At 40.3% G+C, this 20,857-nt stretch overlaps 1 protein-coding gene across 2 annotated transcripts in view; it reads right to left on the reverse strand.

Annotated features, from left to right (window-relative positions):
• LTBP1 (latent transforming growth factor beta binding protein 1) overlaps positions 1–20,857 on the reverse strand; it is a 536,829-nt gene that overhangs the window by 90,912 nt on the left and 425,060 nt on the right. For both annotated transcript variants that reach the window (XM_069769110.1, XM_069769111.1), the window contains 3 exons: positions 15,959–16,084; positions 14,501–14,626; positions 5,510–5,632 (listed from right to left, as the gene is read on the reverse strand). In XM_069769110.1, coding sequence (XP_069625211.1) covers positions 5,510–5,632; positions 14,501–14,626; positions 15,959–16,084 — 375 coding nt within the window. The remainder of the gene's footprint in view (positions 1–5,509; positions 5,633–14,500; positions 14,627–15,958; positions 16,085–20,857) is intronic.

Raw genomic sequence — 20,857 nt, forward strand, 5'->3', positions numbered from 1 at the left:
CTGCAATATTGGATTTAAGTTCATTCTCTGTCCTCCGTAGTACATGACTGCACAAAGTAATCTTGCCTTGCGCAGGCGTGTACTATGGAGGACAGAGAATGAACTTCAATCCAATATTGCAGCCAGCATGCAGCCAGTAGGTAAGGAAAGGGTGAATCAAACACCCCAAAACCCCGCCTCCATGGCTGAAGATTGTTCCCTCCAAATTCAGGTGACAGTGTACCTTTAAAGGTGTAGTCCAGTGAAGTCATCACATCCACTGTATAGGGAATAACTTATAGATCAATAATTTATAGAGTACAACCTCTGGGACCAGCACTAATCGGCATAATGGCAAACTTTTATCCTCATTAGAATAGATCGGCAATGCACATGCCTGACCACCACTCCATTTGTTCTCTACAGAGCTGCTGGAAAAATCCATGCCCTGCAGCCTGATAAGGAATATATGGGATCTAGTGTTCAGCCGACCACAGATCTATAAGTTATCACCTGAACTTATCTTTACTTAAGAAACCCTTAATGAGGATCTGTTATCTATTTAAAAAATGGCTTGAAAACCTTGTAAAAAAGCCTGTGCTCACCTGATTTTGCATTGCTTTTCTGTTTTTTGTGCTATATTAGTTGACTGCAAAGACATTCACATTTATTGCTTTTGGAGCATAATATGAGAAATCTCTGCTTGCAATCCAACTGGGTGTTTCCACTGAGTCGCCACAGTCTTCTCTGAGTGTCTGGGCTTTCACTCCTCCGCTCCAAAAGTTGCAAATCACAGCTCAGCAGCTGATTTATCAGTCTCAAAGGCTGCCAAGCTGTGATTGGCATTGTCCAGGAGTGATGGACGAAAGTGCACGACTCAAGAAATACCTGGTTGCACTACAAGCAGAGATTTCACATACTGCGCTCTAAAATAAATAAATGTTACTAAATCTGCAATTGAGCAACACAGCGCAAAATGGAAAAGAGCGCAAGAATGCGGGGAGTTTTGGAATTTTTAAACAGTATTTAACTCATTTTTTTAAGCAAATGACAGGTCCTATTAAAGGACTTGCCCATTTTGGGCTTTTAGGACAAAGCAATTTTATTTTGTTTTCTTATTGTCGCATTCCAGAAATCATAATGTTTGTGCTTCTTTATCAATGTAGCTGTATGAAGGTTTTTTTTTTTGCAGGATGAGTTGTATTTGTCAATTACATTTTGGTGTACATACAATTTATTATTAAACTTATATTAACTCTTTTTTGGGAGAAAAAAAATTACTGTTGTTGAACTTTTAATGTTAAATACTGTAAGTGCATGAATTAGGGATCATACTCAGCTGTATTAAAAACAGACGAGTGTAATCCGATAAAAAAAAAAACAATAGTCAATGATTCAGTGCTCATCTGCAATTTTTTTTCTCAACTCAGATTGGACTGAGAAAAAAAATTGCAGAGTTCTGCTAGTGGCCGCATATATCAGACGAGACTCACCAATGCAAAACAATGGGAGAAAAGAAAAAAAAAAAAATCACACGGCACACGAACCATGAGTGTGTCATCTGATTTTTACCACCCATCTCCTAGAAAACCCAACATTTCATTAGCTGAGTAGTAAATTCACAGTGTGACCAATCAGAATAGAAGAGATAAAATAAGTATATACTGTACATAGAATAGATAGATAGAAAGATGTCAGTGACATATATAACTAGTGCAGTGCGTGTGCAGTTTAATGTTCCCAGAGCAAGTAGGAAAAACGGAGGCTACGCAGAAGACTTTCTGGGGCAGCTGAAAGTTAATGTTTTTAGCCTGGGGGGAGCAGTATTCATTGCCTCTTCCTAGCCTAGTAATATTAGCCCACAGCTGTATGTCTATCCTTTGCTGGTTGTCAATTATAGGGGGGGACCCCACATCATTTTTTTGGGGGGAGGGGCATTTTAATAACCAGTAAAGGCTATCTGTAGACATCTGTGAGCAGATATTAATAGCCTGAGAAGCTCCAAGTTTATTACCCCCTTCCCAGACTAGAAATATCAGTCCACAGCTGTAGACTTTCCATCAGCTGGTTAAGTAAAAGTAGGGGGACTCCACCATTTTTTTCTTTAATTGATTGAATTATCAGCTAAATACATGTGCAATAAACTACACACGCCCTGCACTGGTTATATATCTTAATGACATCTATCTATAGCTATCTATCTATATCTAGCATTGTTTTATTAGTCAGTAAACTAGCTTGAAATGACACAGAATACCTGCATGTAAAAGCAGGTTATCAATTATATGGGGGACCACACATCATTTTTTTTTTTTTGGGGGGGGGGGCATTTTAATAACCAGTAAAGGCTATCTGTAGACATCTGTGAGCAGATATTAATAGCCTGAGAAGCTCCAAGTTTATTACCCCCTTCCCAGGCTATAAACATCAGTCCACAGCTGTCAACTTTCCATCAGCTGGTTAAGAAAAAGTAGGGAGTCTCCACCATTTTTTCTTTAAATTTATTGAATTATCAGCTAAATACATGTGCAATAAACTACACGTTCCCTGCACTGGTTATATATCTTAATGACAACTATATCTATCTATATCTAAGATTGTTTTATTAGTTAGAAAACTAGCTTGAAATGACAGAGAATTCCTGTATGTAAAAGCTGATGCATATGCATGTCATATGGTGCTAGGTGAGAAAATGGCATTGTACTTGCATGACACTCGTCCGACTTTTCAGGAACAACATTGGACTGATTTTATAAATGCAGATGAGTGTGAGCCCTTAAAATGAGGTTTGCAGACAGAATTAACAATATTTATATTGATCAGTAAGTGCAACTGACATTATACTGTATACTGATACTTTCATTTTTTAAACTTACTGAATGAAGCCAGAAAAAAAAAATATTAACGCAAGAGTTTCACCAAAAATAGTGTTGTTCAAAGAAATTCCCATGATATACACCTACTGTATAATACTTCATATCATTTTAATGAAATGTCCAAAAATGTCAATAATTCATAATCATAAAACCTGAAAGTAAGATATGTGGCTAAAAATAAATAGTACAGTCCCAAATGTGAATAATAGTAACCTCCTAGCGGGTATTTGTCACGTTAGAAATGTGGTTCCTGCAAATGATGTCCAAATAACATTTATAGTATTTACAGAAGATGGAAATGCCATTGATCCAGTAAGGAGGTACAATAAATGTCTTCTACAACAATGGAAAATGTTAATGAGCTAAATGATGTCTTTTTAAAGCCTGTACAGACAGATAAAGCTATTTTCGAGATTAAATAGAAACTGCAGATGTTGAGATCATAAAATGCTGTATGGAAAATTGATCTTTTATATTTATATTCATCTCACAATTTTGAAATACTGTAAAAATGCAGAATTTCTTATATCTACATAAGACGTCATATTTTATCATAAAAAGCTGAAAGTAAAAATTCAACCAAAAAATAAGTTACGGTACATGAAATAACACAATTATATGCCTTTCTTTCACAAGATTCTTTGTGGAACATAAATGGGGTTATTCAGCCCTGGGGAATTTTTTGGCAAACATTGCAGCTTGCCAAATCCTGAAAGTGGATAATATACACAGTTAAAATTCGGCTCCACTTGTCGGTTCGAGGAGCCATCAGTTGACCTCAAGTATGCAATTTGCATCCTTGGGATCTCATGCCAAATAGATTCCTATCCGCTTCTCTCAATCGGATGATCAGTTGACACATAAAAATATATATTGTTATTTAATCCATCATCAGCAAACTTTACCAAAGAGAGAACAATCATTCTAAAATGCAGAAATCCTGCCATTCAAAATGACCCAATAGTGATCCAATACAAGAAATACATCCATACTTGCTGCATTTGACTATATTGTTATTTTAACATTATTTTCCATTCTCACTAGTTATTAGGCCTCTTTCACATTTCCGATTTTTGCCATCCGTCGCAATCCGTCGTTATGGGCAAAAAACGGATCCTGCAAATGTGCTTGCAGGATACGTTTATTGCCCATAGACTTGTATTAGCGACGGATCGCAACGGATGGGCATACGTCGCGTCCATCGTGCGATGGATCCGTCGTGTTTTGGCGGATGCGACGCACAAAAAAACTTTCAATGTAACTTTTTTTGTGCGTCGCGTCCGCCATTTTCGACCGCACATGAGCGGCCAAAACTCCGCCCCCGCATCCCCGGACTGCAGAATGGGCAGCGGATGCGTTGAAAAACTGCATCCGCTGCCCACGTCCTGCAGTTATTTCACAACGTCCGTCGGTACGTCGGCCCGACGCATTGCGACGGGCCCGTACTGACCGAAATGTGAAAGAAGCCTTAATTGTGTATAAATCACTACCTACATATACCCATCCCGTTATGTGGGTACAACAATTACAGAGATGGATCACTTACTTTTCTATTAAGAGAAGCAGATGAGAATGTAGTCACATGACCGCAAATATGCAAATGTGGTCACATGACCACCGCTCGAAGCAAGCAGAGACTAATTCGTAAAGTGTGTATATTACACTCTATTAGGTTCAACAGGCTGCAATGATTGCCGAAAATTTCTACAGGGCTGGACAACGCTTTTATAGGTAACCTGTAATGTCCAATAACGCTATTAACCTGCAGATATAGGGTTAATCTGCAGGTTAATACCTTTATCAAAGTGCCCAGCTGCAATACTGAAAGTGCGGGACATGGTAGAAAATGAACTTTATTTCTACTGGGAGCCGCCAACTTTCAGTCATGCAGGCCTGCCTAGAGCACTGAGAGCAGCGGCTGTAAGCACGCCGCATCACTGACTGACAGCTGACTCTGAACTGCTGCATACCATCAAACAAAATACTTTTTAAAGTTGGTGTCAGGTTTTAGCATGGGAACAGCAAGTATTTTGATGGCAAGATAAAGTCATATTTGGTATAAAATGGAGAGGTAGGCGCGCATGATCAAAATAGAAACCAATGGAGCTGTGCGTGCATGTGCAGCCACCTCCCCGTTTGTGACAGTGTGTGACAGGGCTGTTCTTAAGACACAAGCTGTGATAACTTCTATTGTACATTTTTGCCATATCTTGTTGATATACCATGAGGGGCCCAGATAGTACAACCCCTTCAATGTTTGTTCCAATTTAACCCCATTATGAAGAAATAAACTGAGCAGTGCAGCACATGAAAGGTCTTGTCCATAAGCCATTATTGTCATTGTAGACAGGATTGGCTCTGTCCATAGCAATGCTCTTTACACTGTAGATGCAGCCTTGCTATCTACTTACCTGTCACATAACCATAGAGCTTTGAAGGAAGTAATCACTTGATATATCATGTGGCAGAATAACAATCATACATTATAGACAAGATGTTTAGCATCGACATCATTTTGCAGTTTACAACTTATTGGCCAACCTCTTTAATTCTGCAGAGACTAGTGATACAATAGTAAGGGAATGCTCCAAAATTAGACATAAACGTGCAATCGCTTCAAAGTCCACAAAATGTTAGAAAAAGCCTTAACTTACCCACACAGCCTTGTCCGTCCAAAGAATCCTGGTACCCCTGATAACATAGGCAGCGGTATGAACCATTGGTATTCTCACAGAAGCCTTGACTGCACAGCGTGCTGTTAGTACATTCATCAACATCTGCAAGTGAGACACAATACAAATCAACGCACATAGAGCAGGCACACCAAGACATGCCTTGTACCATGGTCTGCAGAAACAATGTATATGTATAGATAAAAAAACGAAAAAGCGCAAAAGGGTCTTATCCAAATATTAAAGAGAAAACAAAAGGGTAGAGGGTGCTCACCTTAAGGGGTTGTGTGAGACACAACACCTAGAAATGCATAAATCTTAGCCACACGATATATATACTAAGGTGCCAAGGGCGATGGAAGTTTCCTGATCTGCGATAAATGACAAGCCACGACGAAAGGTAGAATTGTTGGTTTAATATCAACACATTTCGGAGTCACTCCTACTCCTTCTTCAGGACAGACCACAAATAAAAGCAACGGATAACACATAAGTGGTTAAGTACATGAAATTTAAAAAAAAAAAAACTTAAAAAAAGATATAATGTTTTTAACTGTTTATATGTTATCTGTTGCTTTTATTTGTGGTGTGTCCTAAAGAAGGAGTAGGAGTGACTCTGAAACGTGTTGACATTAAACCAACAGTTCTACATTTCGTCGTGGCTTGTCGATAATCAGCAGTGCACGATACCTTCGTTTCCCTTGGTATGTTTGTATTGCTGCTGTATGTCTCTTATCAACGGATTTTTTTATACAAGGAATCAGATTTTTAAAAAAAAATTGTGTGTGTGGGGGGTTCTAGATTGTGTTGAGATATTCCCTTTAAGTTTCATTTTTGTACCATGCATTACAACATGCGTTACAACAGAAAAGCTGCTAATATTCATAAATGCAAATTGACACAGATTAGCAATTAAAATAGAATAAACCTAGCATGCATTTTAGTTCTAAATTAAAATTTTTACATTTAATACAATATTGTTTTGAAGCTTTTGTTTTTCATATTTAGATGAATTACACTGAAAGTTCTATACTAAAATAAACTAAGCTTCAGTATGAGCACATTAACTATGGAAACTTTCAGACATTAAATGAATACTAATGTGTATTAATATCCTATGGCATATTTGTATTATAATTCCATATGGAAAAAGAATATGCTTTTTTTCTTTTCCGTGTGTGCTTGATTGTTTTATCGAGTAGTAAACGCCCCCGGGAATGGATCAGAATAATATCACGCTGAGTTATTAACATAAGTAATCTAAAAAGTTGAAACTCATGACACAAGGATGGATGAAAATAAAATGTGTGCTCGTGACTAACACAATGAAAAGAATTTATTGTCTCATTCACGTGAATGTTTTACGTTTCTGACTTTTCTCTTTTTTTTAGACGCTATTTTTCTTATTTATTCGCACCATCTGTATCCACAGAAGTAATCAGATTCCTGGGGGAACATTCAAACTTTTTTAAGTCGAAAGCGTCCAGACATAAAATGTCTCCACCATAATCACCTCGATCTGTATAGCTCAATGCATGTTCCTAATAATTCAAAGGCTCCCACCATATCTTCTGTTCGAGTTGGCAGCTCCACCGCTACAGTAGCTGTTAATAAGTTACACTTCTTCCATTCAGTCCCAACAGTAATTGAACTTTGCTTCCCTAATGTTCCACTGTTCCACAAAACGAGCTTTATTTTTCTTTTTTTCTGCACAGATGTATTCTGAGACGTAAGGCAGGAGACTCCGCGAGCATGAGATGGATTGTTTGATTCGGATAGCAGACCTGTGGTAAGGGTCTTTTAAAAGCAGAAATGGAACTAACAGATGGTAACAAGATCAACATTAAGTCTAAGTATTTCTTTTCCAACAACTCTCTAGTGAATCCAGAGTCAAAACCACTTTACAGCAGTTTTCGAAATACCAGCCAGGATAGATAAATATTCAACAGAAGATCTCTCGTCAACTTGGCTGAACGTAGCTCACTAACAGTGCCAGGATTTTCTGTTATAAAAAGAAAGACCTGAAGGCCACTAGCAGTAGACAGTAATCTAATAAACAGTAGTCAATGATGCAATTCCATACATTTTACACTTTTTTTGGGGGGGTAATTTACATTCTGCATGACGCATCACTGCATGAAAGTGGGAAACCCTACCAACATGTGCCTCTTCTGTGCTCCCACTGTCCGAGCGGAATAAAAGATAAACTTTCTGGTGATGTGTTTGATGGTTTGTAAAATATTCTTTGCCTCGAAAAGGTAAGATCATTATTGTATCTCTTAGAGTGTTCTAGTTACTGACAACCACATAGAGATGAAAGGGAATCTATCACCAGGATTTTGCGCCCTTATGTGAGAGCAGTATAACGTAGATGAAGAGACCCCAATTCCAGAGATGTATCACTTAGTTTACTGGGTCCAGCTGTTGTGATACAATCATAGTTTTTAGATGCAGCACAGCTCAGAAAGCTTACCCTACCCACACCCCGGATTGACTGCTTTCTGTGTACACTGTTTATTGACAGTAAGCTGCTAATCAGTTCTGGGGGCGGAGCTGGACCAGGACTCATGAGGGCACAAGTCCTGGCAGCAATAATCTCCTGCTGATAAAACAGTCACTGTATTGAAACAACAGCACACAGCCTAATAAGTGACACATTATTAAATCAGTGTCTCAGCCCCTACCTCATTCTACTCCCAGATTACATAGCAAAAAACTGCTGAGAGATTCCCTTTAACCCCTTTCTGATCTCGGACGGGATAGTACGTCCGAGGTCATATCCCCTGCTTTGATGTGGGTTCCGGCGGTGAGCCCACATCAAAGCCGCGACATGTCAGCTGTTTTGAACAGCTGACATGTGTGCGCAATAGCGGCGAGTGGAATCGCAATCCACCCGCCGCTATTAACTAGTTAAATGCCACTGTCAAACGCTGACAGCGGCATTTAAGTACCACCTCCGGCCGCGCGGCTGGAAATGCGTGCATCGCTGACCCCCGTCACATGATCGGGGGTCAGCGATGCGTCAGGATAGTAACCATAGAGGTCCTTGAGACCTCTATGGTTACTAATGCCGGTTTGCTGTGAGCGCCCCCCTGTGGTCGGCGTTCATAGCAATCCTGTAATTCAGCTACATGGGAGCGATCTGATGATCGCTCCTATGTAACTAAGCTGATCCATTGTGCCAGCTTCCAGCCTCCCATCGAGGCTATTGAAGCATGGCAAAAGTAAAAAAAAAATGTTTAAAAAAAATATGAAATAAATAAAAAAAAATAAAAGTTTAAATCACCCCCCTTTCGCCCCATTCAAAATAAAACAATAAAAATAAAATCAAATATATATATATTTGGTATTGCCGCATTCAGAATCGCCCAGTCTATCAATAAAAAAAGGATTAACCTGATCGCTGAACGGCGTAGCGAGAAAAAAATTTGAAACGCCAAAATTACGTTTTTTTTGTCGCTGTGACATTGCATTAAAATGCAATAACGGGCGATCAAAAAAAACATATCTGCACCAAAATGGTATCACTAAAAACACTTAAAACATCAGCTCGGCACGCAAAAAATAAGCCCTCACCCGACCCCAAATCATGAAAAATGGAGACAATACGGGTATCGGAAAATGGTGCAATTTTTTTTTCACCACTTAGATAAAAAATCACCTAAACATGTTTGGTGTCTATGAACTCGTAATGACCTGGAGAATCATAATGGCAGGTCAGTTTTAGAATTTAGTGAACCTAGCAAAAAAGCCAAACAAAAAATACGCATGGGATTGCATTTTTTTTGCAATTTCACCGCACTTGGAATTTTTTTCCCATTTTCTAGTACATGTCATGGTAAAACCAATGGTGTCGTTCAAAAGTGCAACTCGTCCCTCAAACAATAAGCCCTCCTCACATGGCCATATTGACAGAAAAGTAAAAATGTTATGGCTCTGGGAAGGAGGGGAGTGAAAAACGAACACAGAAAAACGGAAAATCCCATGGTCATGAAGGGGTTAAAGGGTTGTTTCCATCTCTAGGACCTCTAGGACCCCACTGATACTGATATTGAATCTCAGGGATTTGCAGTTCAGCCCTAACCAATTGACTGGGCCAGTAAGCAGAAGAAGCATTTGTACACTTGCATTTAGTCAGCTTCATTCTCAGAAATTAAATATCCCATCAATATCTCATTATTTTAACCCATGTATTGAAGATGTCAGGGGCACGTGTATGGAACGGACTCAGGAGCTCAGCCCGCAAGATACATAGTGGGTGCCAGCTGTGTTATACAGCTGGAAGCTGCACTTAACAGCTCTGAATCATGATGATGGCAGAATCATGTTGTTAGGTCTTTTTACCGCAAACCTAAGAACGTAAAAAATACAATGGTGGAATTACATATTTTTACTATTTCACTTGAAATGTGGGTCCAGTAAGTAAATCGATCTGTGAACATTATGTTATCATGACCACAGGGCAGTGATAACATGGAAAGACTAGACTAGGGAAACTAACGCCCCATCGACTATTCAAAGACTTCATTTGTACAGAAAAACGTTATACAAATCCGGTTAGGCAGGGAATTTACTCATAAATAAGTGAATGCTGCTGGGTTGGAGGGCATGGGGGACCTGATAGGTTCCCTTTAAGACCAGTGCGGAGCTCGAGACTGATCTGGTATCAAGAAAGGCAGCAAAAAAGCCTCTTCTCAGCAAAAAATCATCAAGGACAAACGGACAATCTGCAGGAAGTACAAGGATTGGACTGCGGAACTGCTTGGGACATCTGGAAGTCTAATGGCGAATTGCAGAAGTCTTAAAAAAATAAGGGTTAACACTATAATAGTTGATTTTATTTGTCAACAAAAGTTTGAAAACTTACAAAAGTCTAATAATCGTACTTCAGTAATTGTAGAAGGATCCATCTGATTTGAAGACCTAAAATCACTGCAGCAGCGAAGGTTGTGAAAACTGTAATTTGTGACAGTCTAAAAACTTATGGTTATCAGTGTACACATGGTTAAATGCGGGAGGGGCAGAAAAGGTGTCAAAGGGTGGAGACATATTCTGCGTAGGGACAGGAAAGGTGTCAAAGGGTGTAGACATATTCTGCGTAGGGGCAGAAAAGGTGTCCAAGGGTGGAGACATGTTCTGCGTAGGGGCAGAAAAGGTGTCAAAGGGTGGAGACATATTCTGCGTAGGGGCAAGAAAGGTGTCAAAGGGAGGAGACATTCTGCGTAGGGGCAGAAAAGGTGTCAAACGGAGGAGACATATTCTGCGTAGGGGCAGAAAAGGTGTCCAAGGGTGGAGACATATTCTGCGTAGGGGCAGAAAAGGTGTCAAAGGGTGGAGACATATTCTGCGTAGGGGCAGAAAAGGTGTCAAAGGGTGGAGACATATTCTGCGTAGGGGCAGAAAAGGTGTCAAAGGGAGGAGACATATTCTGCGTAGGGGCAAAAAAGGTGTCAAAGGGAGGAGACATTCTGCGTAGGGGCAGAAAAGGTGTCAAAGGGAGGAGACATATTCTGCGTAGGGGCAGAAAAGGTGTCAAAGGGTGGAGACATATTCTGCGTAGGGGCAGAAAAGGTGTCAAAGGGATGAGACATATTCTGCATAGGGGCAGAAAAGGTGTCAAAGGGTGGAGACAAACATTCTACACAGGGGCATCGGTTTCTAAATAGGAACTGAGCCTTCTAGGGATTTTTCAGTAAAAATACCAACTTGAAGTCAAGTTCTGGTGTCTATCGCTAACATTGTTTTAGCTTATATTGTACATCTGGTTTTGCCTCATCTCCGGCAGACACACTAACTGATATCAGCTACTTTGCAAAGTCGTGTGATTACAGCTTACACTGCTGTAAACAAGGGACTTTATTATCTAGAACCCTGAACAGACTTACAAACAGATTTTCTCTGATTCAGTAAAATTTTCAAGTTATTTCGTTCTACCAGAACCTGCAGCAACCATCACCAGGGAGAGAGTTAAGGGATGCAGTAATTCAGGTCACCTCCTTCTCTGCCTTACATTGAGATGAAGTCAGTGTGCAACAGTCAAGTGAATAACACTAATAAATAGCACCGAGCTCTCAGGATTTAAATCAAGAGCAGAAATATAAATGTACGTACTCATGCGCATATGTGAAAACAATATCACAGGAGCTATGCTTAAACTTAATATAGAATTTTTCAAAACATTGTTTTATCTTGAGGTTGGTTTTAAGGTTTATATTATTCCACAATTCTGTACTTACTCATAAATGTAATTAATAATATCTAATACAAGTTTGACAAGTTGTTACATGACGTTATTACTAAGTGCATGATATAGTAGTTGGTACTTTTACATGATGACAGTACCTAATGCATGAATATAACACAGCATGTGAGATTTTCAGCCTTGGCATTTTTCCCTTAGCATCTTGATTCTAAACTTTAATCTATGATGTATTATTTAGGTTAATGATGACATTTCAATAGGCCTCAAGGTGGGTCCTCAAAAACATTTTTCCCTTCACTGCACTCTCAGTGAGGAGACAGCCGAATACAGTACTCGGTTGCTTCAGTCCGCCACGTAGACGTTCAAAGGAGCAGTATCGTAGATGATCAATCGCCACCATACAAGCTGAAAAGTAAAAGCTTGGAAAATTCTTTATAACTTTAATTTTCTTTTTTAGACTGCACTGTATATGGGAACACTATTAGAAAGCGAGTTCGGCTTTGCCTCCTTTTGACCACTTCTCTGCTGTCTCCTGTTGCGTTTGGGCCTGTCCTGAGGGTGTTCCCTTGGAATTGACCAGTGTCGTTTTAATACCTGGCTTCACTAAGTCAGCATTCTGTTACATATTTTCACTTTTCTGGGAAAAGATGTAGGTCTTTCTTTGGTGAAAACATTTAGAATAAACTTGGCATAAGTTGTGTGAGAATTTCATGTTTCTGCTCAGTACATTGGTGAGAACTAATGGTCAGAAAAAATGTTATTCAAACCTTTCCTAGACGGACACACTTGCACATTCATGGATGGTGGACACCCACGCTCATAACGTTTGCGGTCTCTGCTTTATATTCCTTTCTACAAACATTTGTGGTTTGGATATAATTTAACCAGGAATAAAATTCATTCTGAACCTTTTGTTTATGACCTGCCTCACATGTGTTTGCTAACACATTCTATATTTGTGTAGGAAAAGCTAACATTTGCGCTGCTGCAGACTTATTATTGGCTATAGGAACGAATGGGATGTCTTAAAGGGGTTTTCCAATATATACTTGTCTTTTTAATCCCTGCAATTCCAGTTCTGTGTCTCTACTCCTCAATGCTAGTCTTGCAGTTAGCCGTCTTTAAAAGTGACACCGTTAACGCCTAATGTGACCGCTGCAGCCAGTCACTGGGCTCAGCAGTCTTTCAGATGTAATAGAAAACCCCTTTAAGTCACAGGAGCTTAGTCTGTTTTTAGTCATTTCAAGCAACTGAAAAATTTAGGACAAGCTATGAGAATCTATAATGGTTGCATTGAGTACAGAGACAAAGTTTGCTTTCACGTAGCCAACTCTTGGGGTAATTGTTTAGAAAAACTGAGAGTGAGTTAAGCTAATCCAAAATAATTCTGTGCCATTTTCATCATATGAATTAACTAGAAAATCAACCACAATTGAATATAATACATTACAAGTGATATTATTGCAATAGTAAAGGTGTTGCTTCATATATTTTCCTGCCTGGCTGTATTACATGGTGTAGGAATGGTGGAGATGATGTTCTACTCTCTGACACCAAAGTGGTTAACTGTGTTTTATAGTAAAATAGGTAAAATCCTCTGTGGCTGCAGTTTAGCTTGGACAGGGTTAAATGTAGCAGCTGGCCCAGATTGTGGGGGGAGGGGGGGCTGAGAGTTAGTGCCAAGTTCAGAAAGTGTCAAGTTAGTTAGAGAGAGGGTGGTGAAGTGACAGCAGCAGTCATAGGTTATAGCAGTGTTCCCCAAGTCCGGTCCTCAAGAGCCACCAACAGGTCATGTTTTCAGGATTTCCTTAGTATTGCACAGGTGATAATTGCATCACCTGCACAGGCAATAATTCCATCACCTGTGCAATACTAAGGAAATCCTGAAAACATGACCTGTTGGTAGCTCTTGAGGACCGGACTTTGGGAACACTGGGTTATAGGCTGCTAGGGACAGCGCAAACCTGTGGATTGATAAAGAACCCTTCGATCCGAGTCTGACTCTCGGCCTGGTAACCTCAACATGGATGAAAGGGGGCTCTGGGAGCACTAACCCTACGGAGCTGCAGGGAAAGATGGACTCAAACTCTCAGAGTTGGGAGGTGATGGAATCCAGGTGCACTGCTTGTGGTGCGGAAAAATTCCTAATGCTAGAGGAGTTTGTGAGATGGATGCACTACCCATACTGAGAGCTGGGGCTGAGTCTGATCCCTGTGCGAAAGAGTGTAAACTGTTGTGCTTATCCTATATGTCTGACTGTAATGACAGAAAGCTGCCAAGTAAAAGTTTGATTGTTTTAACAAATTCAGTGTCCCCTGGGTTGTTCGCTGCGAAGGTTCTGGAAGATGAAAGCCTGGAGCCGGTGGAGGCCTTTGAGACACAAGTAAGTAAGTGTGATGCACCTCACACACTGCAGCACACTGGGACTGCGATATGTCTGCAAGGTGCCAAAGCGAGCAGAAGCAGCAGTTCGCCCACGACTACCTCGCTTGGGCACTTTACATTGGCAGACATAGCCAATCATGTCAAGCCTAGGCCAAAACCACAATTGCAAGAGCTGCCCTATCCATTCTGATGGCTGTGTGACAAGCTGAGAACTCGCTTTAGAACGTCCATATGCCCTAACAGGGCATACAAAAAGAGGTTTTTTAGTAAAGCAACTTTTTATACAGTATATGCTGAATAACTGCATTATTTTGGTGATTCTTTGTACCGTGCTTTATTATTCATCATATTGGGTCAATGCAATAAAAATAAATAGATAAAAATACCTTCACATGATTTCCCATTAGGAGTGGTGGTAAACCCTTGGTCACAGATACAGTGGAATGAACCAGCAGTGTTGAGACATTCTCCATTTGGAGAGCAAAGTTCTGGATTGTTACATTCATTGATATCTGAAAAGAGATCACACAATTCCATTATTTTTAGAATCTTTTAGAGAGGACAAGCAATAAAAGCAGGTAGATACCAGTGAATTTATTTCCCTGACAAACAAAAGAGTGGTTGACCTCTATAAGTATGACAATGTGGGGAGTTAAATTGCTATAATTAAAGAGGATGTCCACCTTTGGGTACACTTCATTCTTACTTAAATGCATGCATTTGGAACTAAAATCATGTTAGCAGTCGGAGTTCTTTGACACTTTTGCAACATTTGTTTTCTAGGAGCTAAAAATCCATCAATGTACTCGCTCTACTGGTCTGAAGGAAGAGGTTGTAACTCCTCTATCTCTCTTTTTTTCTGATGTCCTGTTAGCTGACCTATGATCACGGACCACATCAAAGTTGAGTAGGCATGGAAACACAGAACCTGCCACATGGTGCAAACTTTTTAAATGGAACCCAATCCCAAAAATAATTTTTCACACCCAAATACCTGCATTTATATAAAAAAAATCCTTAAACATGGACAAGTGGCCAGTTGTAGCTCTTATTTTACTCCTACTGCTCTGACATTATCCCTTTTTTTTTAAATAATTTGCCTTATTTTTCCAGAGATCTTTTTATACCGTGTAGTGGTCATTAAAGAACCCTGCAAACTGCTGCAAGGAGAGAGAGGCTTACTGAAACTGGAAACTCCTTAATACACAATTCTCATCTCCTCGTTCCTCATGATTTTGTAGGCAGTTTAGGGGCATTTTGGAGGTAAATGAGGCTTGGCTTAAAATGTCCTATGAAATTTCCAATGGGTTGCATAATTTGAGGGCATGGATGATTCGCTACTATCCAATGGCCAAAAGCAGATCATAATAAAACACCCAGGAGTTATTACCATCAAACACAATAATGACAACGTTGATTGAGCAACCAACATAAACTCCTTAACATTAACATGGAAAGTCATGGAATTATGGAAATCACAGGATTGTTAGACATGTCAATGCTGTGCACATAATGGAAAAATGCTAACAAAATTTGTAAAAAAAAAAATCTAGATTTAATCAGTGCCCACTATGAGCACCATGTGCAGAAATTCCCACATTTACCCGCCTTGGCATGCTATGAGCGGGGTTATTAATGGTTGAGGAATGTTCTGCCACAATACAAAACAATGGAGTATCTAGCCAATATTCTTTTAAATATTGGTTCATTAAACTCTCAGAACATTGTGATTTCATAAAATATCGCGTTATGTCTTTTTCAGCTTGGCTTTCCACAATTAAAATTTAGAACCAAATCCTTCTCCGTAAAGCTGCAAGATTTGAGTTTCCATAGCTCTACTATACCTTGACACCTTCTTCCATCTATTAGCAGGAAGCCATCTGGACAAACGCATGTATAAGAGCCATCCGTATTGTAACAGCTTCCTCCTCCCTGGCAGGCTTCATAGAGCTCCTGGCATTCATCTATGTCTGCAATCAAATTTTTTGGCAAACAGATCAATTATTTTGTGATCGGGTGACCCCATTATTTTGAAACTACATTACTTTGCAGCTTGAGGAAATATCATTTCTTATTTGAACCTCCATGAACAGAGAGCAAAATAAAAAAGGTACATTTTAGTATATCGCGTACTTGTGTATGGCTAGTTCTAGAAATCTTCTGACAGTTTCGCTTGCCTCTGGACAGAACTCCAGGTTTCAAACATGTGAACAGTCCCGGGCAGGAGCTGCCACTGAGATGTCATTGTAATCTCCTGAATGGAAAACACATTGGATCCATTGTATATTTTACACCTTGGTCAGTTAAAGAAACGAATAAAAATCCAAAAAGAATGAATCGGCTTATCAGCGATCTATTGTTTAATTTATTGGAAAAACGTCAGTGAGTTTCCAAACTATATGAAGGCAAAAATTCTTCAAATTGACTTGTAATTCTTGAAATGTGAGACCACCCCAAAACAGACCCTCATATACAGGTCCTTCTCAAAAAAATTAGCATATAGTGTTAAATTTCATTATTTACCATAATGTAATGATTACAATTAAACTTTCATATATTATAGATTCATTATCCACCAACTGAAATTTGTCAGGTCTTTTATTGTTTTAATACTGATGATTTTGGCATACAACTCCTGATAACCCAAAAAACCTGTCTCAATAAATTAGCATATCAAGAAAAGGTTCTCTAAACGACCTATTACCCTAATCTTCTGAATCAACTAATTAACTCTAAAAACATGCAAAAGATACCTGAGGCTTATATAAACTCCCTGCCGGGTTCATTACTCAAAACCCCCATTATGGGTAAGACTAGCGACCTGACAGATGTCAAGAAGGCCATCATTGACACCCTCAAGCAAGAGGGTAAGACCCAGAAAGAAATTTCTCAACAAATAGGCTGTTCCCAGAGTGCTGTATCAAGGCACCTCAATGGTAAGTCTGTTGGAAGGAAACAATGTGGCAGAAAACGCTGTACAACGAGAAGAGGAGACCGGACCCTGAGGAAGATTGTGGAGAAGGACCGATTCCAGACCTTGGGGAACCTGAGGAAGCAGTGGACTGAGTCTGGTGTGGAAACATCCAGAGCCACCGTGCACAGGCGTGTGCAGGAAATGGGCTACAGGTGCCGCATTCCCCAGGTAAAGCCACTTTTGAACCATAAACAGCGGCAGAGGCGCCTGACCTGGGCTACAGAGAAGCAGCACTGGACTGTTGCTAAGTGGTCCCAAGTACTTTTTTCTGATGAAAGCAAATTTTGCATGTCATTCGGAAATCAAGGTGCCAGAGTCTGGAGGAAGACTGGGGAGAAGGAAATGCCAAAATGCCTGAAGTCCAGTGTCAAGTACCCACAGTCAGTGATGGTGTGGGGTGCCATGTCAGCTGCTGGTGTTGGTCCACTGTGTTTCATCAAGGGCAGGGTCAATGCAGCTAGCTATCAGGAGATTTTGGAGCACTTCATGCTTCCATCGGCTGAAATGCTTTATGGAGATGAAGATTTCATTTTTCAGCACGACCTGGCACCTGCTCACAGTGCCAAAACCACTGGTAAATGGTTTACTGACCATGGTATTACTGTGCTCAATTGGCCTGCCAACTCTCCTGACCTGAACCCCATAGAGAATCTGTGGGATATTGTGAAGAGAAAGTTGAGAGACGCAAGACCCAACACTCTGGATGAGCTTAAGGCAGCTATTGAAGCATCCTGGGCCTCCATAACATCTCAGCAGTGTCACAGGCTGATTGCCTCCATGCCACGCCGCATTGAAGCAGTCATTTCTGCCAAAGGATTCCCGACCAAGTATTGAGTGCATAACTGAACATTATTATTTGTTGGTTTTTTGTTTGTTATTAAAAAACACTTTTATTTGATTGGATGGGTGAAATATGCTAATTTATTGAGACAGGTTTTTTGGGTTATCAGGAGTTGTATGCCAAAATCATCAGTATTAAAACAATAAAAGACCTGACAAATTTCAGTTGGTGGATAATGAATCTATAATATATGAAAGTTTAATTGTAATCATTACATTATGGTAAATAATGAAATTTAACACTATATGCTAATTTTTTGAGAAGGACCTGTACAGTCAAAACTAAGAAACATTTCGTAGTAAGGGCCGATAGCAGATGCTATCTATTCACAGAAATATTTTTTAGCGGTGTGCCGCCATTAATTTCCAGAAAGAAAACGTTGTTTTGGGATGGCACATTTTAAAGCGTAAATGTTGTTTTAATTTTTGTTTCATAAATCAATAATACACACTGAAATAAGCAACTTTGTAATAAATCTTATCAGAGAAATCTGCTTCTTTCTCCCCCATCAGTCAGTCTCAAAATTCTCAATCTATAGGTATCCAAGAAGTATTGTTTCTCCTTGCGAAGAGTGACATGATAAGCATGTCGAGGTGAGGAGACTTAAAGCCGCAATGCTCCTCTGGCAAGGAGAAACGATACTTCTTGGATCCCGGTCAGACACCTCTCACTCAGCCAAACCAGATCTCCACTTTGCACTGACAAGGGGCAGTACCCCGAAACACAGTGTCTGCAAATTGAAATTCTGGTTTGGCTTTCATCCTAAAGGCCCCTTCACATTTAGCGACGCTGCAGCGATACCGACAACGATCCGAATCGCTGCAGCGTCGCTGTTTGGTCGCTGGAGAGCTGTCACACAGACCGCTCTCCAGCGACCAACGATGCCGGTAACCAGGGTAAACATCGGGTAACTAAGCGCAGGGCCGCGCTTAGTAACCCGATGTTTACCCTGGTTACCATGCTAAAAGTAAAAAAAAAAAAAACAGTACATACTTACCTACAGCCGTCTGTCCTCCAGCGCTGCGCTCTGCTTCTCTGCTCTCCTCCTGTACTGTCTGTGAGCCGGAAAGCAGAGCGGTGACGTCACCGCTCTGCTTTCCGGCTCACAGCCAGTACAGGAGGAGAGCAGAGCACAGCGCTGGAGGACAGACAGCGTTAGGTAAGTATCTAGTGTTTGTTTTTTTTTACTTTTAGCATGGTAACCAGGGTAAACATCGGGTTACTAAGCGCGGCCCTGCGCTTAGTTACCCGATGTTTACCCTGGTTACCAGTGAAGACATCGCTGGATCGGTGTCACACACGCCGATCCAGCGATGTCTCCAGGGAGTCCAGCGACGAAATAAAGTTCTGGACTTTATTCAGCGACCAACGATCTCCCAGCAGGGGCCTGATCGTTGGTCGCTGTCACACATAACGATTTCATTAACGATATCGTTGCTACGTCACAAATAGCAACGATATCGTTAACAATATCGTTATGTGTGAAGGTACCTTAAGTCATGTGACAAAGCTCGTTAAATGGTCGACATTGACTGTTAGGATTCCTACTTCCAATAGGTGGCACTAGAGTTCTAGTCCTCTTCCTCTCTGAAGAGACAATTTTCAATCTATAGGTAAAATCTGTATTCAGTGAAGACAGACTCTCTCATTACTGAGATAGGAGATGTCGGCTGTACTCGTGAGATTCTAGATGGTGGGTTGAAGTAGAAGCAAGAGGCAGAGCAGCTCCTTCACTCCTATCCCTCCTTCTACAAAGAATCTTATCCGTAACCGCTGCCATCCCCTATCTCAGTAATGGGAAAGTCTGTCTTCACTGAATAAAGATTTACCCAGGAATTTAGAATAAAAGATCAGTACTGGTGGAGAAAGAAGCAGATTTCTCTGATAACGTTTATTACAAAATTGCTTATTTTCATGTTTATTATAACACTTATAATGACAATTATGCTTTAAAGATATTTTTTTTCATTAAAAGAAAATCTGGTGGTCAGATAGCACATTCTTATGGTAATAGACGGGAATCACCGGTAGTGCTGTACAGTGTCCATGTACAAATCTGTACAGCTGTTTGGGCTCGCTCAAAAAACCGTATTTTTGGTTCGAGTACTATCCGTGATCCAACTGGGCAGTGCTGATGTGCAATTTTTTTCAGCAACTGAATCTGAATGTGAAAAATGTTTCTTTCATAAATTACATGAGACTCACCCAAGCTAAGTCTATGAGTACGTAAAAAAAAAAAATCAGATGCCATACGGAGCCACAGTATGACATCCAATTTTTACAGATACATTGCAATTCTGTAACATTAGAAAACTTTAAACAGTTCTCAAAATGACTGATAGCTGCTGCTGTAAAATGGACTGCACAAGGATGACAAGTGAGAAAAAAAATCATCCCACTTTTCTGGATGACACTCTTTTTAATAAAATGTGTGTGAACCTACCCTCAGGGCACAGTCAGACAGACGGAGCGAGATCGGACTGGCCGGCGGCTCTCCTGACTCTAGTGTGACAGCTTTATGCTCCGGTCGGGAGAGCTACCGGCCAGTCTGTAAAACTAAGTCTCACTCTCGCTCCGATTTATACGGTTGCCTGACTGCGCCCTTCGAGTCATAACTGTTTATTCATGAAGGGTATAGGCACATATCATCTTTTTCCACCTGGACCCTGCCTAGAAAAAGCATTATAAGGCCAGCGTCACACTCAGCGTATAAAAATACAGTCCGTAATTTACGGCCGTAATACGAGAAAAGTCCCCAAAATAGTGGTCCGTATGTCATCCGTAGGCAGGGTGTGTCAGCGTATTTTGCGCATGGCATCCTCCGTATGTAATCCGTATGGCATCCGTACTGCGTGTTTTTCTCGCAGGCTTGCAAAACCGACATACGGACATACAATGGATCCATGTGCTCCAAAAACATAAAAACAT

This window comes from Ranitomeya imitator, chromosome 5 (assembly GCF_032444005.1).
Source record: "Ranitomeya imitator isolate aRanImi1 chromosome 5, aRanImi1.pri, whole genome shotgun sequence".
NCBI lineage: Eukaryota > Metazoa > Chordata > Amphibia > Anura > Dendrobatidae > Ranitomeya > Ranitomeya imitator.